Genomic DNA, 27,201 nt, shown 5'->3' with positions numbered 1-27,201 from the left:
GATATGACCTCTAATGTACATTTTTCCCATCTGAGCTGACAAGATGGATATTGGCTTCAAAATATAAATGCTTGATAAGAGTATGTAGACCAAATAGAGTAAAAAGGCATTAGTGTTCTATTGACCATATCAAAATTATAGCTTACATATATTTATGTATATATTGTTTATACATATTTTCATGTATATGTAAATACATATGACATATATAAATGTAGACATATAAGTGTATAATAATATAGTAGTGACATTTAGTTCTTTAAATTTGAATAATATAAAAACGTTTAAGCAATGTATGAAAAGGTGAAACAATGTGATTTTCCTGTTCAAAATATCGCACTGGAGCCGCTTTTTGAAAAAACGTTTGATGTATCATGTAACCTCTTTTGGCTATGGCTCACTAAAGCAGATTTTTCTGATCTTTGTAACCTGTAGGGTTTGCTTTTTTTTTTTTTTAAGATTTTATTTTTTTTTATTTATCAGAGAGAGAGAGAGCGCGCAAGCGCGAATGGGGGTCAGAGGCAGGGGGAGAAGCAGGATCCCTGCTGAGCAGGGAGCCCGATGCTGGGCTTGATCCAAGAACCTGGGATCATAACCTGAGCCGAAGGCAGATGCTTAACCAACTGAGCCACCCAGGAGTCCCTACGGTTTGCTTTTTTCATGGGATTTGAGTCTTTGACGTGCTTCCTACTTTCATAGCATGGATATTCTAATAGTGAGATGTCATTTCAATGTAACACAATTAGTATTGTGTTTTTAACAATTGGTACAAGAATAGAATAGAGGGTATGATTATCTTTTCTTTAATGAGTACAGAAATATTTTTCAGAAATGGCAAATTTAAGCCAGACCGGGAGAATGAAGAGATATTTCATCAGTTCATTGAGAGTGTGTGACAAGGAAGGCATATAGGATGAATGCACACAGCATGTCTGGTGTCCTCTGACTCTCTAGATGTCCATAAGGCCTTCCACAGCCTCTGCCTGGGACCCTCCCCAGCCTCACCTCCAATCCTTTCTGCTATTTTTGGCATAAGCTTTCTTATATACAAACATTATATATGTATATATAAAGATAATATATATAATATATAAAAGTATATAACTAAATGTATATGTGGTTCTGCTTTACTCCAGCTCAGTAACAGTTCAAAGAAAATCTTTTATGTCAAAATATCCACTTCTTGAAAGCTCTTCTTACAAAGCTGTGGCAAAACTGAGCTTGGCTTTCATCTAACTTTATGTAAGTCTGTGGTCCAGTAACTACAGGGCAAAGTAGAGATGCTGAATACAGATAATTTTATAGTTTTATTATTTTGGTTGAGACATGACTTCTGGTTAATCTAAGTAGCTAGTATTGAAAATACAGAAGTTCAAGAGTCTGTTATTAAACATTCAACTTGCCATTAAAAGAAACCTGTAAAGATCAATGTTAGAAAGAAAGAAAAACAAAAAAACGAAAGAACTTTTGGTTTAAAAAGATAGAGAATAGGATGAAATTTACAGTTGCTTAACAAACCAGTCTTAATTGTAGATGATATAAATTAGCATTGTAAACAAATTGCAGATTTAAAGTACTTAACCAGGGAAGAAATTGTTTTTAAGCACCTCTAGGCACTTCAGAAGTTTCTATTAACATGCAGACCATTAAAATGCTAATTACAAATCTTTCCCTTTGTATTCATTAAGCAAATTCCCCTAAGACTATTATAAAACACATCATTCAATCCAACAAGTATTTATTGAGTACCTATTAGATCCGTGGTTGTCAATCTGGAGGGAATTCAGAAATAATGATACCTGGATCCCACCAGCCAAGCTATTTTGATTTAATTGTTCTAAGGTGAGGCCTGGGAATTGTCTTTTGGTTTTTGTTTGTTTGTTTAAATACCACCTGTTGCTCTAATCTCTAGCTAGTTTTAGAATCATTGCATAATGTGAGTAGAAAGTTGTTTTTATATAATTTCTTATTCTGAGAGCACAGCACATAGATTCTTAGTAAATATTTGCTAGTAAGGAGGATGTTTGTGTCTACTACTGCAGCCAAAAGTTTACAAAAGTTGATTAATATTTGGTGAAATTCAATTTGAGTGCCTAAATATATACTGGAATAAGCAGACTGAATCTAACATGTTCAATGACATTTACTAGCTGCATCAATGCCTTTAACTGTGGGATTCATGGAAGAAGAACCTGTTTTATCATGATCTTTGGCCCATTAAAATGATTAAAAGAAATACAGTGAATCTTCATTAAAGTATGGCTTAGGAAATAGATCAGTTGAAATGTTGTCTAAAGATAATTTATCTCAACCTTTCTTTCTACTTTCTTGTAGTGTGTGATATTCTGAGGTTCTAATGGTTGTTTCCAAAGTAAGAAATAAGGAGTGATTCCTAATTCCAAAGATAAAGTCAGTTTTTTGGTTTGTTTGCTTTTGTGACTTCATCCTTAAGGCAAAGGGATGACTGCACATGGTATGCTTAGATTTGTAGAGTTTGGGATTTTGTTTTTATTTTAGAAATCGTTGAAATGTGTATGATTTATTACCTTGGTCACTTATATGATTTGATCTCTATTTTATACATGCATTAGTAGGTATATACATTCATAGCATGCATATACATGCAATAATAGAGTTGGGGCCATTAAGCAATTTTATGGCATCTATCCTTTAATACTTTCAAACAAAATTTGGTATATTTTGCTACAATCAAGGCTAGAGCCATTATAAGCATTTTAAGTGTTGTTTGTAATTTATTGTGAATTAATTTATCAGATTTTTTTTTAACCTGGTAACAAGCTATTGAGGAGGAAGAAAGAAAGGTCTATTGCAGAGTTCTCATGACATCTTAAGTTTTCAATAGAGGGGAGGGGGATGTGGCTGGGGGGGTGGGAGGGAGGGAAAGGAAAAGGAAGATGTGGAAAGAATTGAAACTGGAGTTGGCCCCACAGGTTAAGGACTCAGTCCCACAAGACTACCCTCTACTTCAGACAGCAATCACAAGTAGTCAGTCCTCAGGTTGCACACAGCTTCTGTCCAGGGGTTCTCGTGACCTGCCTCCTTGAGTTTGATCATTTGCTAGAATAGGTCACAAAACTCTGGGAAACACTTACTTACATTTACCAGTTTATTATATAATAAAGGATATAATAAAGGGTACAGATGAATAGCCAGTTGAAGAGATAGATAGGGCAAGGTCTGAAAAGGTCCCAATTGCAAGAGCTTCTAGTGCATGGAGTTGAGTTGCATCACCCTTCTGGAACATGGATGTGTTCACTAAACTGGAAGCTCTCTGGACTCTCAACTCTTGGGATTTTTAGAGAGGCTTCATCATGTAGGCGTGATTGAACATTAACTCTATTTCTAGCCCTTCACCTCTCTTGGGAGAATGAGGGGTATGACTGAAAATTCTACTCATAACCTATGTGTTTCTGGTGACCAGCCTCCTCCAGGAGACCACCAGGAATCACCTCATTAGTACAAAAGACATTCTTATCATCCAGGAAATTCCAGAAGCTTTGGGTCAAGAACCAAAGTGAAAGATCAAGTATTAGAACAAGAGATGCTCCTAGTGCTATTTATCACTTAAGAAATTACAAGAGTTTTAGGAGCTCTGTGCCAGGAACTGGGGTCAAAGAGTAAGTGTTGGAGCAAAGATTCTCCTAGCACCCATATATATAAGCATTTAGGAGTTCTGTGTCAGGACCTGGGAAGTAGTTACCATATATATATATATATGTATATATATGTAAATTTCTCATTATTTCACAGCAAGATATGAGAGTGACAGGCTTGGAATGTGATTAGGTTAGACTGAGATCCACTGATGTTTCAAAACCCATCCACCAGGGACTTGTGCTTAGGTATGACCATTGTTGGTAAAGCATCTTAGGGGGTAATAAGGAGGCACATATAGGAGGCACCTATAATTGTTGGTGAGGCATAAGAAGTCCTATAGTGAGAACACAGAACTAGAAAAGAAGCTTGAAAAATTACTGCATATAATGATATCTTATTCTAATTTGTCTAGACTGTGACTTGGAAATAGTGATCGAATTGCACATATAAATCCCAACATGTATGGTAGATGTAGTATTCCCCTCAGAGTTACTCAAAGACACAATCAAAAAATAAAATAAAAAGTTCTTTATAACCACTTTGTATTACCTTCTCTTTAGGGTGGAATAATTTTATGCCTTTATGCCAGAAGCATGGGGACTAAAGAGTAGAGTTTGGGAGCCACGTATACATTATAATTATGCTTTTTATCCCTTGCTCAGTATTTGCAAAAGATTTTTGCAGAAATAACCACAAAAAATTGAAATCAGGGAAAATTAAAATTGCCTCATAATGCTAATTAATGTAACACTCCAACAATAGCTCTTAAAAAAAAACACTTTTGTCATCATGTTATTTCTTTTGCACACTGATTAATATATATATAACTCATTGATTTTCATTGCATCACAGACACCACAAATGTATTTTGTTTACTTCAAAATATTTATTCATTATTTAGTTCTTTTAGTATGGCCAACTTCATGCATATTTTCTGTACCTCCCTCTTTGCCCTAAGACCAGATTATTATAATAATATCAGTTTTAAAACTTCTAAAGTGCTCACTGTGAGCCTGGGACAGTGCAAAGAGCTTCACATGTATTATGAAACTCATTCTTCGAAACTGCATTATGTGGAATAGTTTCTATTATTATCTCATTCACATCAATGACTGGTTTACCCAAATGATCCATATAGTAATGGCTGCATCCAGGACTGTTCCTAGTTTGACTATAAACCCCATGATCTTAATTCTTTGGCTTCACAGTGGTGTCAAAAGGTGAGGACTTTTTTATTGCTCTTTAATAGATTTTATAGGATTGTGTTCTAAAGGCTTGGTGCAACTTTTCAGTGGCCTAAGAGCCATTGTGTTTTCTCTCATACTGAGTACCATCAGTTGTTGTTATCGTTGTTTTATTTAAAAGTGGTAAACTGCAGAGCGTTTTTTTCTTCCCCTTTTTAATATTTTTTTTACCAATAAACTGAAAATATTTGTTACCTAATTAAAGTACGCATTTGTGAACTTACTCTTCCTGCTTTTCTCTCATTTATCTATTTGGATCTTAGTGTTTTTCTTATCTGCTTATATGATCTCTTGTTTAAGAATTTAAATCATTTATCCATAGCCTGTAGTCTTGGTTCTCTGATCTAGTATCTTTGAGAATTTCTTCCCTAGAGTTATAATCACCTTACTTTGGTAGGAGGGAGGTTATCTTACTTACATTGACACACTTCATGCATATATTGATCAACTCTGTGTTAAGTCCTGGCTAAAGTAATTTTATTTGAATCTTTTTTGGTCTGGAAAGCTTCTGTTATCATATTTTAATCTTCTGAAGGACAAATCGAAATATCTTGTTAAAACAAAGACCCACAGTTTTTTTTATTATAAGCCTGGAAGAGCTAAACTACTTTAAACTTAGCTAATAATGATCTTGTGATAGCTGCATGAAGTTACTTGCAGGCTTCCAGGTGCTACAGACTGAAGAGGATGCAGATGTGGCCTGTGTGGAGCCATCGCTCACAGAAATTAGATGGGCTGCTATTTCTAGCACATTTTGGTTTCTATTTCTAAATTATCTCTGAGACTTGTAAGCATTTTCAACCTGTACTTCAAGTATTTATTGATTAAGGAAAGAGCATGTATACCATCTGGTCCTGAGGTGTTACTGTGACAGCATCCTCAGAGTTTATTTTAAAAGATTTATTTGGAGGGTTACTCTTACACTTTTGATAGTCCTAGTAAAGGAACTTCAGTTTTAATCTTCTTAATAATGCATAGAATGCTGGGATCACTACTAAATCCTTAGAAAAAATATTTTATGGAATTGATTCTTCAAAAAATTACATTGACCCTTCTGTACTTATGTGAGTTGGTCTGAATATAATCAGCTATTTAGTTATGTTATAAATGGAAATACTTGGTGTGATAATATTATCTGGATCATGAAAAAAACAATTCCTCTGAGATAATAAGAATCTAGTCCATCACTTTGATTATGATATTACTAAGACTAAGCTACCACTTTTCTCCCAAAATGTATGATATGCCAGATCCTGATCTAAGTGAATATATATATTCTCTCACTTCATTTTCACAAAACTGTAGAGATAGGATCTGTTATTATTCCTATTTTATAGCTGTCAACTGAAATACAAAGAGGTTAACTAATTTACCCAAGCTAATTTATTTGTGCTATCTTAAAACAAGTCAGACACTATCAGTGCAAAATCTAAAGCAATGACTCATAAGAAAATAGAAGTACAAGTGTTTGATTTTACATGATTTCGTATTTTTGATTAAAGTTTATTGAAACTTTAAATTAAAATTCTAGTGATAAGTAAGGTAGTAAAGTGATTTAAGTTCTTCCAGACTAAAATTTGTGGATTGAGTGTTACAGTGAATAGCATGTGTATGTGTGTGTGTGTGTGTGTGTGTGTGTGTACTAACTTGTAAGACAAAAACCTTATTATAAATTTTCAAATTAGGACGACTGAAACAATATTATTTTTAGGGTCATTAGTGTGGTTTTTGTCTCAGGACACTGGCTGAATATTAAATCCTGTTAGGTAATGGCAAGCCACAGTGAAGTTACCATCTTCTTAAACACAGCTCTACATGAGTTTATAAATTGTGTATAGTTTACAACTAGAAGTATGTTTGTACTTTATTAGGAGATCTCATCATCCCTTTTTTTGAATCATCAAAAAGTAATCAGATACTTTTGTCAACAATTATTATTTATTAATTATTTATTGAGTTGGAACTGTGCTGTTTGAAATTAACACATATATGCAAACTTTCCACATTAATAACTATCAGCAAATGAGATAATTGTGCCATAGTTAATACCAATTATAGTAAAACGCTGACTACTTACGGATGCCATTCATTTCCTTTAAACTGTGAAGGAAAAGAAAAGATCAAAGAACATTCTCATCTTAGGGAACTAATAGTCTAAGAAAAGAGGAAGGCAAACGTTCTTTAAGGGCAGATAGTAAATGTTTTAGGGCCCTACATTGTCTGTCATAACTACTCAACTGTGTCATAACAGTACTAAACAAGCCACACACAAGTAATGAGTTTGGCTATGTTCCAGCAATACCCTATTTACAAAATAAGTGGTAGGCTAGATTTGGTCCAAGGGCTGTAGTTGGGCAACCCCTAATCTGAGTGCTGATACAAACAAAAACAGGAAAATTTATTTATATAAGAGATCAGTACGTGTTTAAGACATTAAGGAAATAAATATAATTATAAAGAAATATAGTGAGATCTGCCAAAGTATTTCACACGTTTTAACTACTCTTTAAGTATTTTAATATTTTGATATACCTACATTATCTCTACAGTGCAATAATTTTAAGGCATATTTTTTTAAAGATTTTATTTATTTATTTGAGAGAGAGAGAGAGAGTGTGTGAGAGGAGCACAAGCAGCAGGGGAAACAGGCAGAGGGAGGGAGAGGCAGGCTCCCCGGACGGTGAGGCTTGATCCCAGGACCCTGGGATCATGACTTGAGCCGAAGGCAGACGCTCAACTGACTGAGCCACCCAGGCACTCCTTAAAAATAGATTATAATAAATAGTCAAATAGGAAATAAATGTCACAGTGGCCGTTTATATTTACTAGGATTCCACTTTAGTGACAGCCAAATTCCCAGATAATTAGTAGTCCTAAAAATTAAAACATCATCAGTTAAAAAAAAAAAAAATATATATATATATATATATATATATATATATATATATATACATATATTGAATATTCCCTACTTTTCCTTTGAAAAAGACCCTTTGGAATTTTTGGAATTTGAGTTGGAAATAGTTGTCTACCTTTGTTAGCATTTCCAAATTTGTGTTATGTTTATATTAAACTTTCCTCTCTTTATTTGTTATAAAATAGAGTAGATACATTTCAAATAATTACAGTTCAAAATAGACAGATTTTAGACAAAACCCTAGGCCTGCTGGTTTATGTATCATTGCTGAGCTCATTTTGCAGTTCTCTTGAAATCACTAGAAACACTATTCATAAAATATACTAGCAAGTGAATGCATTGAAGCACTAAATAACTTCTATGTTATATTCTGCCATCAGTTTATGTGGTTTCTAACGATAAAGTGCGTTTTAGTAAGCAATTTACTTGGTATTTTCTGGATTTTTTATGAATATGTGGAAAATTTGAAAGAATCTTAAATGTTGTAATATCCAGAAAAGTGCATGTATTATATATAGCTTGCTTTTTAAATATAATAGCTCTATAAATATATATTTGGAGATGCATTTTTTAAGTCTGAATATGTAAATTTAAATTGGTAGTTTTCCATAGGTGATTGGAGAAGTCATGTAAGCGTAACATTTTCAATAGGTTGTGATAAATAATGCCACCGGCACTGGCATACGAAATCAGTGGGTCAAATTAGCAGGACATTGTTCTCCCTCCTAATTTGTAGGCTCTATGCAAACATGTATTTAAAGGACAATTTAGCACGTCTTCTGAATATAAATTTTACAGGAATTTCCGAGGAAAGATATATTTAAATGGGCTTACATCTTTATTTGTATGTCTATATTAATTGCATAATCAAATGCATTGGCTCATTATATTTCCTACTGAATAAGATTTTAAGTAAAATAAAGATAACTATTTAATATAGTTTTGTATTTCTTAAGTCCATAAAATGCTTTTTAATTTGAAAGGCATTGTGGAAGAAATTTAATTGTAATGCATTTAGGGATTTTGCTTTTGAAAAGCAAAACAGACACCTGTCTAAATTCATAGTGTCTTTATGCTATATTGAGGGAGTGGGATGTCTTCCTTATCTTGGGCTCTCTTGTTTGCTTTTCAGTTGCTGCGAGTGTGGCTGTGGAAGGGCTTCTTCCCTGTGCGCTGTTGCCCATCCAAGCCTAATATGGTTAGTGTTCCCCTCCCGCTTTCACTCCTATGTAATGTCCCACCTATATGTATTATCGTCAGCATTCCTTTTTTTATTTTTCTCCATTTGTGTACATTTTAACAGTTAGTGCACCAGTTGTGCCTAAAAGAAGAGGAGATTGAAACTGATTTCCAAAGGGGAATCTGAACAAGTTATTGGATAACAGATAATTTCAAATAAAATATACACATAGCACATCATCCTTATGTCAAGCATTCATACTTCTCTTCCAGAGCTTTTACTGTGGTCCTGATTTAAACCAGAAGTTGTAAGATTGGAGCATCTGTTTTACATTTAACATGTTGCTGTGTTTGTTGTTCCATTAAGATTAAAATCATATCATATATGGAAGTGGAATGCTAATTCTTGCTGAAATCCTGCTTCAAGGTGAAATCACCATTTCGCTCTCCCAGAACCATGGAATGACCATAACTTAACTGGGATCTTCTATTTTTTTTGTAATCATTGTGTATACATGTGGCATTGGAGAATAGAACCACATGTAATTTTAAATGGTTTATTTAATATTTTAAGTTTGGATTATAGTTCAGATGTTAGATATTAGAAGTAATATTTCTTACTTGATACTAGTGAAGTAAAAAATATGCACATTTTGGGGATCAGTGTCCAAATGTGATAGTCTTAATTACTTAGAAATGCAAATCCTAAATATATATCTGGGTTATAGCTATAAAGCTATAGGCTAGGAGGAAAGACCAGAGACCTCTATCCACAGATTTAGAGGGACTCCTATACAATAATGAGCTATCTTGTAAAAAGTGAAATAATCTAGATAATTTCTGCCCAGATGAAAGAGTCTAAATCCCTGCACAATTGTATTGAGCTGTGATCTGTAGTCAAAATTTGCCAGGGAGAAAGATTCTGAAATGCATTTTAGAGAAGTATAGGGTTTCCTTGGGGTAATTTAAATTGTAACTTGCATTCTCTAGGTATAAATTAATTTTTGTTGATTAAGAAAACTGCTGTGAATATGTGCACACGCATGTGTGCATGTGAGAAATGGTGGAATGGATACCAGTGATCTTCTAAGAATGAGAGAAAGTAACAAGCGGATTGGTAAAACTCAGAGATTTTTTTTCAGTCTTTTGAAATTTTTTTTCTTGAAAAAAGTTTTGAAGTTAATATGGAAGCACAGATCTGTTTCACATGATTTAACTTACTCTGAAAATTCTTTTATGAGCATGGGGCTTTGGTGACAAACCAAAAAATCCTGAAATCTGGCAATGGCTAAAGTATAACATAAATAGCTTTACATTGTGATTTTTTTTAAACTCTCTACGAAAAGCTAAAAACAAACAAACAAAAATAGTTGCTGAACTGTTCACGCTACTTGAGTCTTAAGTATAGTTGTTATAAGATATACATCATCACTGATGTAGAATAAGCAGAATTTACATCTTGGCTAAAAAGATCGACATCCAGGCCTACCTTGAAGTAAATCTCAAATATAACCTTAACGAGAGTATAAAAATTTATGAAGACATGACTTAGAAAGTATTGGCAAAAACAAACTTTAGCTAGATTTTAAATGCTTGATTTTAAAAATAGTTATCTTTTATATGAAAATAATGAATCATGGAACACTACATCAAAAACTAATGAGGTACTGTATGGTAACTAACATAACATAATAAAAAAATAAATAAATAAAATAAAATAAAAACAGTATCTTTTTCCACTGTACAGTTGGCTCCAGGGAGTTTATGAAATAAATAAAAGAGGAAAAGTGGAAAGGCAGAATTCTTCCTTCACAAAGAACACATCAGAACACCTGATAACAGAAATGTTTTTCTAAAATTTTTATTCAAATAACATTAGTAATTGTGGAGGTAGTGAGTGTATTTGTGTGTGTGTGTGTGCACATGTGCACACACACACACACACACACTGAATGAATGAATGAATGAATGAATGAATGAATGAATGAATTAACCACAAATGTGGTTAGATGCCTAATAAAATGCTAACAGTTTTTGTGGAAAAATTTATGGAAGATCCAGAATTTCCTTAATGCATTCTTAGTAAAACAAAACAAAATAAAGCAGAAGAAAGAAAATTTAATTGATTTTACATAAATTAACTGTAAGAGAGTTATCTAAAATTATTACTGGGAAAGAATGGAAGCTTAAGATGTTTTTATTGTTATGTTTTCTGAAATTCTGTCTCGGAATGGAATGTCAAGTCACTATGAGGTTTCAGTTAAAAATACTATCTGTTTAGATTAAAGCATTGATTGAAAACAACGTTTTATAGTGGAAATTAAGGGCTGAGAAGAATAATTTTCCTAGTACAGTACTGAACTAGTTTTCCTAGTTCTAATTTCCTAGTTCTAATGAACTAATTTTCCTAGTTCAGTACTGAACTACTGAAAATACTGAAATACTGAAAAATCTTGACCTGAAATCTTGTCATCTAATTTCATGCATATTCATATCAGTATGAGTCAATTACCACATAAATATTTTCCAATGGAACATTCTATCATCAGCATTTGTGAACAGACATATTTACAATTCTAGAGCAAAGGTTGTTAGACATTTTGAGATTTTGAAATTTCATTATTTTTCATTTCTAGAAAGACCATTCATGTGTGGTTGGCTTTGACCTTAATGTAATGCAATGCATTACATTACAATGCAATTAAAATTGCCCACTGTAAATATACTGGCTTTTAAAAGTACCTTGACATACCTTGTGGAAGTCTCAGGGTCTGAAAAGCACAATTTTGAAACCACTGATTGAGATCTTTGATCCTGCAGTTCAGCTATATTAAAGCTTCTTCAATTCTCCAGAGTTGTGAGTTTTGCTGTGTCATGTCTCTCACCAGAAAACCATGCACCATTCTTTCTCAAGTGTATGGTGTACCATTTATAAGATGACATTGGTAATTAGATGTTGCCACCTTTGATCTCAAATTATTTTTCATTACTCTAGTTGCCCACTTTGTGTGGAATCTGTACAGTTATATATAATGTTAATATTTCAAATATTCTTTCTTCTTTGACTTCAGTCTATCCAATAATAGAAAATATTTCTGCAATATTTATGAATGAAACCTAGAGGCCTAGATTTTAGGTACCCAAGTTTGCCTGCCTTTTTAGCAGAGGTATTTTTTATTGGCAGTCTTTGACTTTATGCCATCATAACTGTCTTGAGATTCTAATTATTATATCGTTTCTCAAAGGAAATCTACTTTTACAAATATCCAGTGTTGAATGGATTGTTTTTTAATGTAAATAAAACATTAATGTGTGTAATTTCTAAAAACATTTATCTCTTAATATTCACTTGTGTTTATGCTTACAAAAACCAAAATATGTTTATAGCATAATATTTGTTATAAGTCCATCTGAAAGATCCCATCATCCCCAAATACCTTTTTCTTGTATTTCTTAAATTCAAACATATGGCAGACTATTTTCTTCATTCATTAATTTTCATGCTTTTCAAGTGTTTTCTTATCACTTGCTACTTTTTCTGCAGTGTTCAAGTGGCAAAGGAAATGGAATTTTATATTCTGAAAACAGAGGTATTAAAGGTTCATTTACCTATCCTGTGACTTTTAGGAAATCAACCTTACTTTTTAGAGATTTTTAAAAATATTATTCATCAGAGATATGAGGGAAAAACTCTAGCTTCTGTCATAATGCAGAGGTTAAAGCCAAAACCAAAACAACTTTCTCTGACCAAAAAGATCACAAATTATATTGAAACATTATCTTGGGCCGCCTGGGTGACTCAGGCAATTAAGCATCTGATTCTTGATCTCAGCTCGGGTCTTGATCTTAGGTCTTGATTTCAGGGTCCTGAGTTCAAGCTCCATGTTGGGCTCCATTCTGGGTGTGGAACCTACTTAAAAATCAAAAACAAAAACAAAAAAACAATTATCTTAATGTTTCAATGAACTATTTTTCTTTTTCTATATTAAGTGAACATTTCTTAAAATTTGAAGTGAGCAAATTTTTATTTCCACATACATACAACAGAGATTATTTCATTATCTTCACATTTCTACCAGGGAGGTATGTGGAAGTACTGTTCCATTTTATAGAGTTAAGAGAGAGACATAAAATATAAAATTATCCCTTATAATTCTAGACCCCCATTTAAAGTGCTCATAGTAGGCAGATGTACAATATACAGAGAATATATTAAATTCCAATTGAAGGCTTGTTATGTAAAATACAACAATGAACTGCTCCCAAATCCCTTTTTATAATACTTGTGGAACCTCAAGTAGGAGATATTATAGAAGATATTAAGTGGACCTACTCTAATGGAGAAATCCAATAGTCATATTCACAAAATAGTTTAAAAATTAATAGGATATTACCTACTCTTGCATTAGAACAAAATTTATTGAAAACAGGGAGATGATCTTCACATGTCATACTTTATGAAATGTATTTTTATATCAAAATTCTAAGTCAATGAAAATTTAACTCAATGTTGAAAAGTCAACAATTCATCTTTGAGTATTTGAAAGTGTTTAAGTCTTCCTATTGCTAATTCTAAAATGATCTGAAGAGTTCATTAATGAAAAACTTACCAATTCGTATGTACTATACTATTTTGGAAGCTGTTATTTCAAAGGTAGTTTTTTTTTTCTTTGTCTTTTAGAATATGGACATTAAAAATGGTACGTAATACATAAAATAAGAAATAAGTTAGTGTCTCATATTGCCTTTAATCATAGAGTGGTTAGTATCCTGACAGAATGTGAGGTGGGAACTTTGCAAGCTATGCCTTCATTTTGTGTGGTATAATCACTACATTCCCATATCCCAAGGAAAGGGTGATTTTCAACGTGAATACATTTCTCTTGAGAAGTATGCTTGAGAATTTTCAGTAAACAATAATAGATCATTTTTTTGTAGAACTTAAACCTATCTATGAGGAACTCAAAAATCACAGTGCCCTAGAATATGAATGAGGAATATATGAATGAGAGTCAAGGTCCTGCAAACAATACAGCCTAAATATCCATAATCTCATTTCACTACATTTTTCACTCACATTGTTATTGAAGAGTATCATACCATAAAACAAAACTTAATCTATTTCCAGTATTCATTAGATATATTAATAAGCTGGTGTTCATATGCTTCTTTATTTTATGAGGCTGAATTAGCTGAGCTTTCATTAAAACTACTTTTGTTTAATTGGAGAGAATCCTGAAGTGAAAAAGTCAAACTATTTCCTCAGATGCTGTAACTTATTCTTTTTAAGATGCTAGCAATAAAATTCTTAAACAAATTATGCAGTGGTTGAGGTCATTATTATGTAAGAATATGAGAGTGTGCACATTTGGAGAAGTGTGGTTTTAAAGAGGTTTAAATTACACGATTTTATTTTCCATAAGTAAAACGTAATTGACTCTGCTGCTATTTGTTGCCTTTTGAATATTATTTTTGCTTTAAAATATAGGTAAGGCATTTCTTAATCAATCTGGAAAATAGATAGGCAACATAGAAGTTTCTATTTCTGACCTAGGGACTGCATGTGTTCACTCTTTCAAAGAAATCGAAATGCAGAACTATTTCTTCTCCCATCATTGCACCCCTCCTTATATAGAATTCAGTGGGGGAAAAAAAAAGTTTTTTTTTTTTTTTCCAGTGTTTTTCTGTAGGCTAGAGAATTGGGAAACTCTGATTCTCTGGAAGCTGTAATTGAACAAGGATTTACAGTCTCCTTTGGCTATTGCTTTCACTCATCTTTCCTCATTGGCCATAAGGGTGCCATTTAGTAAATTACTAATTTTATGCATTGCTTGGTCCTCTGCAGGGCTTGACATTCATACTCTAATTTATTATCAGATTCTTAATTTACATCCAAGAATTAAATTACTCATTGGCACATCCATCCATACATAAAGATAATTGTTTACTCTTTCATTATTATGGAAATTTCAAATATCCAAATTTAGATGTTATGGTTCAGGCTAAGTTTTTAAGATCAGAATTAGTATCATCAAGGATGTGTTACTCAAATTCTTAGGACAAGTATGGGAGAAAATAGACTGGTTTCTAAATAACCTATTAAAGTCATTTTTATATTTACATATTAAGTGTCTCTCTAGGACTTTTTAATAAATATTAATTAATGAATATGAATTACGCCTACATTTAATATGATTTCTCATGCCCACCTCTACTACTAAACAGTAAGAAAGCATTGTTTTCTAGGAGAACATGAGTATAAATGACAAGAAAATGATTCCCCTAATTATAAACACTCCAGATATTTTTAGTACAATGATATCAAAGCTCATTAAAATTGTGATATGGAGCAAAATGAAGAAACTGTTTCTTTTCCATTCAGAAAAAAATAAAATTGGTTCCAGAAGGTAGGAGACGTAATTTACATACAGAATGGCGTATTTATTGACTGTTTGTCTGATGGGTTAAAATTATGCATCTGGAACAGGTACAGAAGAGGATACCGAATGAACAGGCATGCTGCAATGCTTTGTTAGCGAGGCTGAACCACTACTCGAAGGCCAGGCGCGGTCAGCTGCACTTTTACCTGCTGTATCTTGTTGAGGCTTGTTTTAATGATGCTTTGGGGGCTTCCAGAACTCAATTTTATATGTTAATGTGACATGCAGCCGTATATGTTATAGAGCTCCAGAGATGGCTAATAGTCAAAAATATCTCCTTTCTATTGCCCTCGTGACTCTCACCTTAGGTATTAAAATGTTAACCAGTCCTCATCAAGGTATTCCCAGATGACTTTTTAGATGAGATCCAAAGTTTTATTTCCATTTTCATATGAGGAATTTGCATGCAATTTAAAAATCCATGGACTTATTTAATAATAAAGACTATTTAAAGATACAAGTTTGAAAGCTTGTTTTTTTTTTCTTTTGAAGGTAGGAGAGCTGAAGGTAGAATGGATGTTTGTTTTCTAAAGTAAACTGCAAGAGCGTGTATACTTTTCAGGTCTCTTTAGAATTCTTCTAACAAAGGTTTTTTGTTGGTATTATTTAAAGAACATAAATCTCAGGATGATTTCACACAATTGTAGTTAGAATATTGATTTTAAAAAGTATCAATAGCTTCTCTCTAGAGACACATGCATTAAAGATTGAAAAGATAATATAATATCTAGAAAAATTATGAACAGTGCATTAAGATAACTTAAATGTCAGACCAAAGATAATTTCAGTATGATTTTATGTATTTGTTTTTTTCTCTCCATTTCACCGCAGTGATTTGATTCAAGATGTCTTAAAGACTCTTGGATGGCAAATGCCGCTAAGTGTTATGAATAAAATTTGAAAAGCCACCAAATCCCCATTGTGTATTTTTCCTCACCCAAGAATAACATACCTATTCAGTATATTATTTCAAATTTACTCAAATTTCACTTAGCTGTCTTTTATTAATAAACTGCCAGTTCATTAACATGATAAAACAAAAGTTAATTGCATTTTTCTTTCAAAAATGACACAAAGATAGGGTGTGTTATCTACTTTGTATAACATATAGGTAATTATACACTAGGAAATGATATAGAATAAAATAGGTTTCATTTATATATCAAAATATACATATATTTAAGAAATATCAGAATATGTAAACAAGGAACAGTCATCATTTGTATGTGTTGATTGGACACTTCATTTACGTCATATAGTAGTTTTAAACCAACTTTGTAATGAAAATATTTTGTCAATCTGTCATTTTGGCTGTATTTTCTTTATGCCGAAATAAATGGAAATTTTGTTTTTAATAAACAATTTTGTTATGAGACCTTATGAATAGTAAATTCACTTCCTTAGAATTTCACTAAAAATAATTTAAATATTTTCATCTGAGTCAGTTGTTTTAATGTTTTATTATGTACCTCATCAACTTAGTATTCATCAACTCTCCAAATACTTGTCATTGTGTGGACGCAATCAAAATATCATTCACTCATTCATTTATTCATTCATCTATGTGACAAATATTTTTGGTGCCAACTCTGAGACAGGCACTAGGTCACTGCAGAAGTTTATAGCTAAATGCTAGTTGCTGCCATTTATGAAACTGACAAACAGTAAGAGATCCAGAAGACATACAAAATGATTATGTTGCATTAAAATGGGAATCACAATGTGAGAGGAGTACAGAAAACTACTAGGTTCAGATGGGGAAAGATTGCATGAAGTTGGGGTATCGGGAAAAAAAAAAAACATGAAGAAGGCAAAAATTGAACCAGACCTTTGTTAATTGAAAATTGTTAGGAAGAATATCCTAGGTGTGGGAACCAGTATGTACAAATGTGTGGAAGCATGGAGAAATATCTTGAGGACCTGATGATCATCCAGTGTCCGTGAAGATAACAGAGATAGTGTAGGAAATATGCATTAGGGCTATGTTTAGAAATCTTTATCTTATTATCTTATTGAAGACTTTGCAGGAGTCTGTACACAGTAAAAGAGTACCTTATTTACAGTAATTTGGCTACAGCCATGTCTAGTAGAGTTTAGGAAAACAGTTACAGAATGCAGAATCATCAGTTCAGAGGCACTTATAGCAATCCAAATGAAAAATAACAAAGCCTTAATTGAAGAAGCAGTAGAGCTAATGAAAAAGAAGAGATGAATTTTAAGACTTTTATGTTATACAATGCTTGGGATTTGGCAACTAATTTGTTGTGAAGTACACAAGACAAAGGCTTTGAACACAAAGGGGCCAAGTCCTTGCCAGGGTTATTAACAGGAAAAGAAGTCAACAGATCAAGACTGAAAGTAAAGAGAAATATACTGCTTGGTTTTTCACATCTATTTTGTTTGTATGCCAGTGGAATATCCCTATAAAATAAATCTATGAGGAACAAGAGTATAACTCTCAAAAGAATTAAACCAGAATGGAGGTATTAATTAAATTGATGGAAATGAATGGATTGACAGTAGAGAACCAGAGAAGTTCACATAAATGAAGAGAGGATCAAGAAGCATCACAAAAGGAGTAGTTAGGGATTTCAGTCCATCATGAATAATTAAAAACTAAGATAAAGTCATGAGGTGACTATGTCATTAGTGAACCTCCAAGGACAGATTTTTTTCAGTAACAAGAGCAGATTGCAAGGACTTTGAAATTAGTAAGTAGTTAAGTAAAACAGGAGAGAATAAGTTTTGGGGAGTGGTGCTGAACTGAGAAGGGTTGCAGGTTGTGGTAAATTTGGTAGTGATCTAAGTGCATTGAGTGGAGAAAGATCCCAAAACCAGAGGGAAAAAAAAAAAAAAAGATGATAGAGTAAGATACTGAAAGGAGGACACTATTGAATCAGAGAGATATTTTGGGCAATACATTCTGTAAAAAGGCTTCTGAGGTGGCAAAAAAAAAAAAAGTAAGAAAGAAAGGAAACAAAACTTCTAGAGTGTGGTGTATGGTGGAGAGAAGGGTTTTTTTTAATGGATTTGGATGGCTTCTGACTTCTCAGTGAAATCTGGGCAAGACTGAGAGATACTGGTGGTGGAAATATGATTCATCCAAAAGAAGGATTGGTGTTTTTTCATGCTACTAGTGTGAAAATCAGTTAGGGCTGCAATCATTTCAGTTGCATTTCATGCTTCTGGGCTTCACGTGATTCAACGCTTGGAGATGTGGCTAATTGTAGCTTACTCTGTTCCAGGCGGTGTGGTTACAGCAAAGCAAAACAGGATCCAGAAGAGGAAAAGATGCATTTTCATAATGGGCACAGTAAGCAAATTGTAAAAAATCAAGAGAAAACAAAATAGAGGAGATTTTATTATTATTTTTGTTTATTTTCAGACAAGGAGATTTGTAATAACTGACCAAAATACTGTTTTAAAAGTTTGAAAAGAATGTAAGTGTTCTGTTACATTCCTGTAAAGCATATGGGCTAAGGGGCATTGCTGCCTGACTCTAGACAACAGCTAGATGGTTTATTCAATTTTTCAAAGAACACCTTTATTATAGTTATTTTTTTTAAAAAAAACCTTTTTCAATCATTATAAAAAGCTGTTACATTTCAAACCAAATTTCCTGACCAATTCTAATTTCTTCCAGCACAGTCGGTAGAAATTTATCATTAACTAACAACATTAGATGAAACAAATAAAATTTCTCAGTATTTGTTCTTCTTTTTCTAGCATTATAGCAGGAATTTCCATGAACAGATCCTGTAGCAACAACCTTCGATCAATGATTTGAAAAAGACTATCCTTTTTAAAAATACAGAAAATCAAGTTTTGATAACATGCTTTAAAAATTAGCCTAAATGAGTTCTAATTAATGGTGTTTTAATACGTGCATTTTTTTCATAAATAGTATAGTGTTAGTTGATTTGCTGAGTAAATAAAAATAATTTCTTTTGGGGCGCCTGGGTGGCTCAGTCGTTAAGCGTCTGCCTTCGGCTCAGGTCATGATCCCAGGGCCCAGGGATCGAGCCCCACATCAGGCTCCCTGCTCCACGGGAAGCCTGCTTCTCCTTCTCACACTTCCCCTGCTTGTGTTCCCTCTCTCACTGTGTGTCTGTCTGTCAAATAAATAAAATCTTTAAAAATATAATAATAATAATTTCTTTTTTGTCACTCTGCTGTTAGCGTAAAAGTCAAAATCATTAAAGCCATAATTCATGTTGCAAAGCATTGGATCTATTTTCATAGGTCCTATCTTATTTAATGGTATTTATCCTGAAAAAAACAAACAGACTTGTGAAATTGGTAGTCATTTCATGTGATGAAACTGAGGCTCATAGAACCTTAGAGTCTTGGATAAATCCATGTAGTAACAGGGTTAGAGTGAGAGGTAGAACTTATCTTTTTCTTTTGACTTCTGTGTCAGTCATACTGGACCAAAGCACCAGAAAAATTATTTTAAATAATTTTTTGTAAAACCAGAATTCATCTGTGATGGCATTTTAAGTGAAACAGAATAACAAAACAACAAATAACTCACTAGCATTTCATTGGCCAGTTTACTAAACAAGCTTATCTTAGTTTGCCTCAGAGACTGACTCTATGAACATTATTGTTGAAAGATATATCTATTCAAATATGTTGTCATATATGCATTTCTTGTACATGACAACAATCCAGATTTCTAAAATTATAAAAATGACATAGCTATATAAATGACTCCTATAACTCAGAAGAGGGGCTGTCCTTGCAACTTGGCCATTTCTAGTAATTCGGAATTTAAGTCATAGTTGCATGTTAATAATGTTTATGATTTCAATCATCCATCACAAGCAGTTATATTTTAACGAACATTTATTTTTCCAGTTAAACTGCCAGGAGTAAGAACTTATATTGATCCACACACCTATGAGGATCCCAATCAAGCTGTCCATGAATTTGCCAAGGAGATAGAAGCTTCATGCATCACCATTGAAAGAGTTATTGGAGCAGGTACAACAGTGTGTTTAACTCAGACTTTTATTTATTTTTATTTTTTTATTTAAAATTGAGATAGTTAATATACAGTGCAATATTTGTTTCTGGATTAGAATTCAGTGATCCATCACTTACATACAATGCCCAGTGCTCATCCTAACAAGTGGCCTCCTTAGTGCTCATCTCCCATCTAACTCATCCCCCACCCACGGCCCTCCATCAACCTTCAGTTTGCTCTCTATCGTTAAGAGCCTCTTATGGCGGACACCTGGGTGGCTCAGTCAGTTAAGTGTCTGCCTTCGGCTCAGGTCATGATGTTGGAGTCCCAGGATAGAGCTCTGCTTTAGGCACCCTGCTCAGCAGGGAGTCTGCTTCTCCCTCTGCCCCTCACCCCGCTCATGTTCTCTCTCTCTCTCTCACTCTCTCTGTCTCTCTCTCAAATAAAGAAATAAAATATTTTAAAAAAGAGAATCTCTTACGGCTTGTTTCCCTCTCTCCTTTTTTTCCCTCGTCCCCTTTCCCATATGTTCATCTGTTTTCTTTCTTAAATTCCACATAAAGTGAGATCATATGGTATTTCTCTTTCTCTGACTGACTTATTCCACATAGTGTAATACATTCTAGCTCCATCCATGTCATTGCAAATGGCAAGATTCCATTTTTTTGATAGTTAAGTAATATTCTATTATATATTTGTGTGTATATCCCCTACATCTTCTTTATCCATTCATCAGTCAGTGGACATTTGGGCTCTCTCCATAGTTTGGCTACTGTTGATAATGCTGCTATAAACGTCAAGGTGCATGTATCCTTTTGAATCTGTTTGAATCTGTATTTTTCTTTATCCTCTGGGTAAATACCTAGTAGTACAACTGCTGGATTGTAGGGTAGTTCTATTTTTAACATTTTGAGGAACCTCCACTGTTCTCTAGAATGGCTGCACCAGTTTGCTTTCCCACCAACAGTGCAAGACAGTTCTCTTTTCTCTCATCCTCACCAACACCTGTTATTTCTTCTGTTGTTAATGTTAGCCATCCTGAGAGGTGTGAGGTGGTATCTCATTGTGGTTTTGATTCGTATTTCCCTGATTATGAATAATGTTGAGCATCTTCTCACGTGTTTGTTAGCCATTCTGGATGTCTTCTTTGGAAAAGTGTCTATTCACGTCTTCTGCCCATTTCTTAACTGGGTTATTTGTTTGTTGGGTGTTGAGTTTGATAAGTTCTTTGTAAATTTTGGGTACTAACCCACCCTTTATCAGATATGTCATTTGCAAATATCTTCTCCCATTCCATAGGCTGCCTTTTAGTTTTGTTGATTGTTTCTTTTGTTGTGCAGAGGCTTTTTAACTGATGAAGTCCCAATAGTTCATTTTTGCTTTTGTTTCCTTTGCCTGTGGTGACGTGTCTAGTAAGAAGTTCTTCCTGCCAAAGTCAAAGAGGCTTCTGCCTGTGTTTTCCTCTAGGACTTTGATGGTTTCTTGTCTCACATGAAGATCTTTCATCCATTTTGAATTTATTTTTGTGTATAGTATCAGAAAGTGGTCCAGTTTCATTCTTCTTCATGTGACTGTCAAGTTTTCCCAACACCATTTGTTGAAGAGACTATTTTTTTTTTTTCCATTGGATATTCTTCCCTGCTTTGTTAAAGATTAGTTGACCATAGAACTGTGAGTCCATTTCTGGGTTTTCCATTCTGTTCCATTGATCTATGTGTCTGTTTTTGTGCCAGTACCATACTATCTTGATCACTACAGCTTTGTAATAAAGCTTGAAGTCCGGAATTGTGATGCCTCCTATTGTTTTTCTTTTTCAGAATTGCTTTGGCTATTCTAGGTCTTCTGTGGTTCCATACAAATTTTAGGATTATGTGTTTTAGTTCTCTGAAAAATATTTTTGGTATTGTGATAAGGATTGCAATAAATCTGCAGATTGCTTTGGGTAGTGTAGACAATTTAACATTTGTTCTTCCGATCCATGAGCATGGAATGCTTTTCAATTTCTTTGTGTCCTCTTAACTTTCTTTCATAAGTGTTCTGCAGTTATTAGAATACAGATCTTTTACTTCTTTGGTTAGATTTATTCCTAGGTATCTTATTGTTTTTGGTGCAATTGCAAGTGGGATTGATTCTTTGATTTCTTTTTCTGCTGCTTTGTTATTGGTGTATAGATATGCAATGGATTTCTGCACATTGATTTTATATCCTGCAACTTTGCTGAATTCATGTATGAGTTCTAGGAATTTTTTGGTGGAGTCTTGCGGGTTGTTTATAGAGTATCATGTCATCTGCAAATAATGAAAGTTTGACATCTTCCTTGCCTTTCTTTTTTGTTGTCTGATTGTTAAGGCTAAGATTTCCAGTACAGTGTTAAAGTAATGGTGAGAGTGGACATCCTTGTCTTATTCTTGACCGTAGGAGAAAGGCTTTCAGTTTTTCCCCATTGAGGATGATATTAGCTGTGGGTCTTTCATATATGGCCTTATGATGTTGAGGTATGTTCCATCTATCCCTATTTTGTTGAGGGTTTGTATCAGGAAAGGATGCTATATTTTGTCCAATGCTTTTTCTGCATCTATCGACTGGATCAAATAGTTCTTATCCTTTCTTTTATTAATGTGGTGTATCATGTTGATTGATTTGTGGATATTGAACCACCCCTGTAGAATTTCAATCAGTTGCATTTAATTTCTTTGTAATGTTTTCATTAAGGTTTTTGTAGGTCAGATGGATGAAGCTAAAAGCCCCCAGAGTGTTTTATGATCACGTATAGATGCTTTTTCCCAAAACACCACTTATTCTCTTACTACTGATAATGAAGTTTGGACTCCCCTTTTAATAATGTTTTGTCTAAACCTTAGTATTCTAGGAGGACTTTAGCATATTATTAGAGTAAAGATTGAAATGAGTTTGCGTGTTTTTCCATCTTTATGACAAGGTGAATTTGGTGAAGTTTGTAGTGGACGTTTGAAACTTCCAGGAAAAAGAGAATTACCTGTGGCAATCAAAACCCTGAAAGTAGGCTACACAGAAAAGCAACGCCGAGATTTCCTGGGTGAAGCAAGTATCATGGGGCAGTTTGATCATCCTAACATCATTCACTTAGAAGGTGTTGTGACCAAAAGTAAGTACAGTAGAAATTATATGTGTATATGTATCATGAAAATCTGGGTGTCTTCTAATAGGTTATTATTAATTTCAGGATAAAAAGAAAAGTAGCCACAGGAATGTTATTAAAATTTTCTTTAATATTAATAATAATTGCCTTGTATTTTTAGTAGATTCTTGTCCAAGGTAATCTTTAATAGAACCTCAATTTCTATTTAGTTTTTCAAAACATATGTATTTACTCATTTACAATGAATTCACGGCCAGACAAAATGTATCCAGATAAAAGAAGCAGTAAAGGTATCAACATTTTTTTTTTTCCTTCTGGCTCTTTCACTTTTTATCCTAATAAAATATTAACTTCAACATTTTGACTGAGGTATTGAAGTTTAACATTTAATAGGATCACTATAATCATATGTGTCCTGCCACCTTTTAAACTGGTCTTTATAGACAGATGTATTTCTTTTATTCATTTTTTTCATTGAGATATTTTAATAATTTTAGGGAAAGCAGCAGCCACAGAAGACTGGAAAAATTGCTTGAGATTATTTTTTTTCTTAAAGAAAATTTAATTTTTACTCAAAAATATCTGGATTTTCACATTTCTTTTAAATTTGTATTTATGTCATAAATGTGACTTATGTGATGAGCTTCCCGATATAAAGAGTTCACATAATTTTTCAATCATCCAATAAAGTATTTTTGGGCCACCTGACTGAGGTCTTTATTTAAATTCATTTTTTTCCTTTGACATTTCTGTGTATTCTCATTCCTTCCTTTGTTCTTCATAATCTACTCACCATTTTCTAAATCACCTAAAAATTTTAGCAAGGAACATTCTTTAGACTTGCTTTCAATCATCTGTTCACCTTCTAGTTGCTATTAACCAAATTTAAATTATATATGCCAAATATGCATACCAGCAATATGTATTCAATAAATGCCATCAATCTATTAAGTCATTTCAAATGATTAGATATCCACTTATGCCACTTATTGACATAAGCAGATTGAATACCCACTTATTTAGCTTTTAAATATGGAAAACAAAATAGTAACAATAAAAACACAGCTTTTTCACAGTATAGACAAAAGAAGCAAGTCAAAATATTTGCCTGGTATATAACAAGTTAATTCCCAAATCATGATTTATTCACAAGTCACAGATGAGAAGGTAGCTGCCCCTTAAAAGCACTAAAACAGATCACAGCGAAAGTATCATGTTGATGATTGGCTGAACTTTTGAATCAGCTTATATTGCTAGATTGTTTTTTCCCCACCTTCCAAAGAGATACACATTTCCAGCAAGAATTCTCATAGAGGAATGTAGCATAGGAATAAAATAACCTGCAGACCTGTTTTTTTTTTTTTCCAAAACTTAGATGTGTTTCTTCCTCCAGTTGTATATATGTCCATACTTTATTACCCCCTTGACAGTAACCCAAAGAGGGTATTGCTGGAGCAAGGAGGACATCCTTAATTCTTATCAGAACAAATAAGTTCCTAAAGAAAGGTGAGAGGCAGGGACAATAAAGAAAGGTAGAGAACAAGGAAAAATATGTTTTTTAATAATGTAAGAAATTAAAATATTTTATAAAAATTATACCCAATGATGAAAGAGCAGGAATGTTTGAAATAAGAATATGATGTGAAAAAGATGGTCACTGGTATAATAAAATGAAATCAGAATTTGAGTGTGACTACATTTTGTCTGAAGGGAAAGTCTTAAAAGGACATCAGTGATAACTTGTGGTGCTAGATACTACAAGAATTATAACAATAATTGATTACTGTTATTTCCTATGCAGTAATGAATACTATATAATATAAAACATAGTTCTTAATTAAAGTCATGGTAATAATAGTAGGCAAATATTTGATACATTTAATTTCTTCATCTCATCCTTAATATGGCGTCCTCCAAAAAATTTAACTTCCTCAAATAAACTCTGACCATGACTTCTTATTACCCAGGGTAAATGTGAAGCTCTGTAGGCAGCCAGTTTACCTTCTGTAATGAATTCAGATGTAATGTTTAGAACAGTGCCAGACCACTATTATTATTATGGAAGACAGTATTGTAATTTTGGTTCTGCCATAAACTATGTGACTTTGAACAAGTTAGTTAAACATTCAGAAATGTGGTTTCTTCGCCAGTCACATGGATTAAGAATAGATAGTGATGTTGGGAAGGGGACATGAATTAATATAGGTAAAGTTTAGAATGGACAGGGCAAAGAATGTGTACTAAAACAATATATAGTTATTACTTTCCCGTTTTATCTCTTCCTGTGCTCTGAGCTCCTTCACATGCATTATCTTTTAGTCCATTTTAACATGCTTGATATTTTGACCTACCTACACTTCCTCTTCCTCTGAAACTTACACCCTCCTATTCACTACCTTTTCAGTTCCTTCAAAACCCTGTTCAAATAACATCACATTCATGAAACAATCCCTCATCACTTCACCCTAAAGTAATCCCTTCTTCTTTTGAATCCTGTGTCAAATACAGATTTTTGCAGTTGTCTGTAATGATCTTTCATTTGGCCAAAACTCTTATTCAAATCTTTCATTTAATTTTGTCACTTTTGCATATATTTTTAACTCCCTAGCTAAAAAAAAAAGTCTGCTCCGTGAAGACAAAGGCAGTGTCCTAAATATTTATGTAAGCCTGTTATACCTAAAGTTAAACCAATCCATGGTCAGTTGAACATTTTGAGTCTCAATATCACCAAAAAAGGAAGAAATCATACATGACTTGTAAGATGGTTGTGCAGATTAAATTAAGATATATTTGTGTATATGTGTGTGTGAATAAAACTGCAAGTAATTAAAGTAGTAAATAAATATTTATTTTAATCTAAGTGAATGCATCAGATACTAGTGGACAACACCCCAAAATTATTACAATTCATATTCACTGAATTTATAAACTCCTGATTTATTATAGAACTTGTTTAATGTGAATGGGTCCTGACTGAGACAAACTAAGAAAACTGAATTTCTCATATTAAGTCAACTAAATTTGTCATGTATTTTATGTGCACTTAAAACCTTTATCAACAAATGATCATATCTAAATTTTGTAAATTTTAGTCTAAAAAACAGTACTGCAGTTGGGAATACAGATTTGAAATTTCCAATCTCCTAATCAAATATTCTATTTGATGTTGCTGCCATGAAACTACACATATACATAAAACAAAATGAAAATATTTAAAATATTTCTGTCCTATTTTTTGTTCTATGTGAACTCAAACTGCATTTCTCCTTAATAAATGTACCTCTTGATGTTCAGCCTAGGAAGTCTTCAGCTTGTTTTTAATTTACCATGTTGCATCTCACTTTATTTGTGTCCTTAATTTCATGCTCTCTGATCTGATGCTAATTTATTCAACAATTATTCTCAACCTGCAGCACACAGATAATGAGACATAAGTGCAACTAAATCTCTTGATTTTTCTGATTGAAGCTGAGGTAGGGAGTCTGAAGTCGCACTCCTATGGGTGGTGCCATAGTGAACCTTCATCTTTCTCATATCACTGCCCTACATGCCAGAAACATGGGCCCGAATTCAAATTCCTTCTGTGATGTGTTGTTAAAACAGGGAATATCAGAAATAGTTATATATTCTAGAGAGTTTGTCTTAAAATGACAAATGGTGTAAAAAAACCATAGGTCCTGGCTTGACTCATTCGCAACGCAAGATGCTTTAATGTA

At 33.2% G+C, this 27,201-nt stretch overlaps 1 protein-coding gene across 11 annotated transcripts in view; it reads left to right on the top strand.

Moving 5' to 3' along the window:
- Positions 1 to 27,201, top strand: part of EPHA5 (EPH receptor A5) — a 347,875-nt gene that overhangs the window by 282,694 nt on the left and 37,980 nt on the right. For 8 of the 11 annotated variants that reach the window (XM_073891747.1, XM_073891746.1, XM_025887323.2 and 5 more), the window contains 4 exons: positions 8,912 to 8,977; positions 18,644 to 18,711; positions 20,259 to 20,384; positions 23,306 to 23,491. In XM_073891747.1, coding sequence (XP_073747848.1) covers positions 8,912 to 8,977; positions 18,644 to 18,711; positions 20,259 to 20,384; positions 23,306 to 23,491 — 446 coding nt within the window. The remainder of the gene's footprint in view (positions 1 to 8,911; positions 8,978 to 18,643; positions 18,712 to 20,258; positions 20,385 to 23,305; positions 23,492 to 27,201) is intronic. The other 3 variants (XM_025887325.2, XM_073891753.1, XM_073891754.1) reach the window with 1 other exon arrangement.

Source organism: Callorhinus ursinus, unplaced genomic scaffold, assembly GCF_003265705.2.
Source record: "Callorhinus ursinus isolate GAN/ISIS: 27379988/994484 unplaced genomic scaffold, GSC_fseal_2.0 scaffold4, whole genome shotgun sequence".
NCBI classification, from domain to species: Eukaryota; Metazoa; Chordata; class Mammalia; order Carnivora; family Otariidae; genus Callorhinus; species Callorhinus ursinus.
Note: the sequence above shows the minus strand (reverse complement) of the source record. Positions and strands in the feature narration are given on the sequence as shown.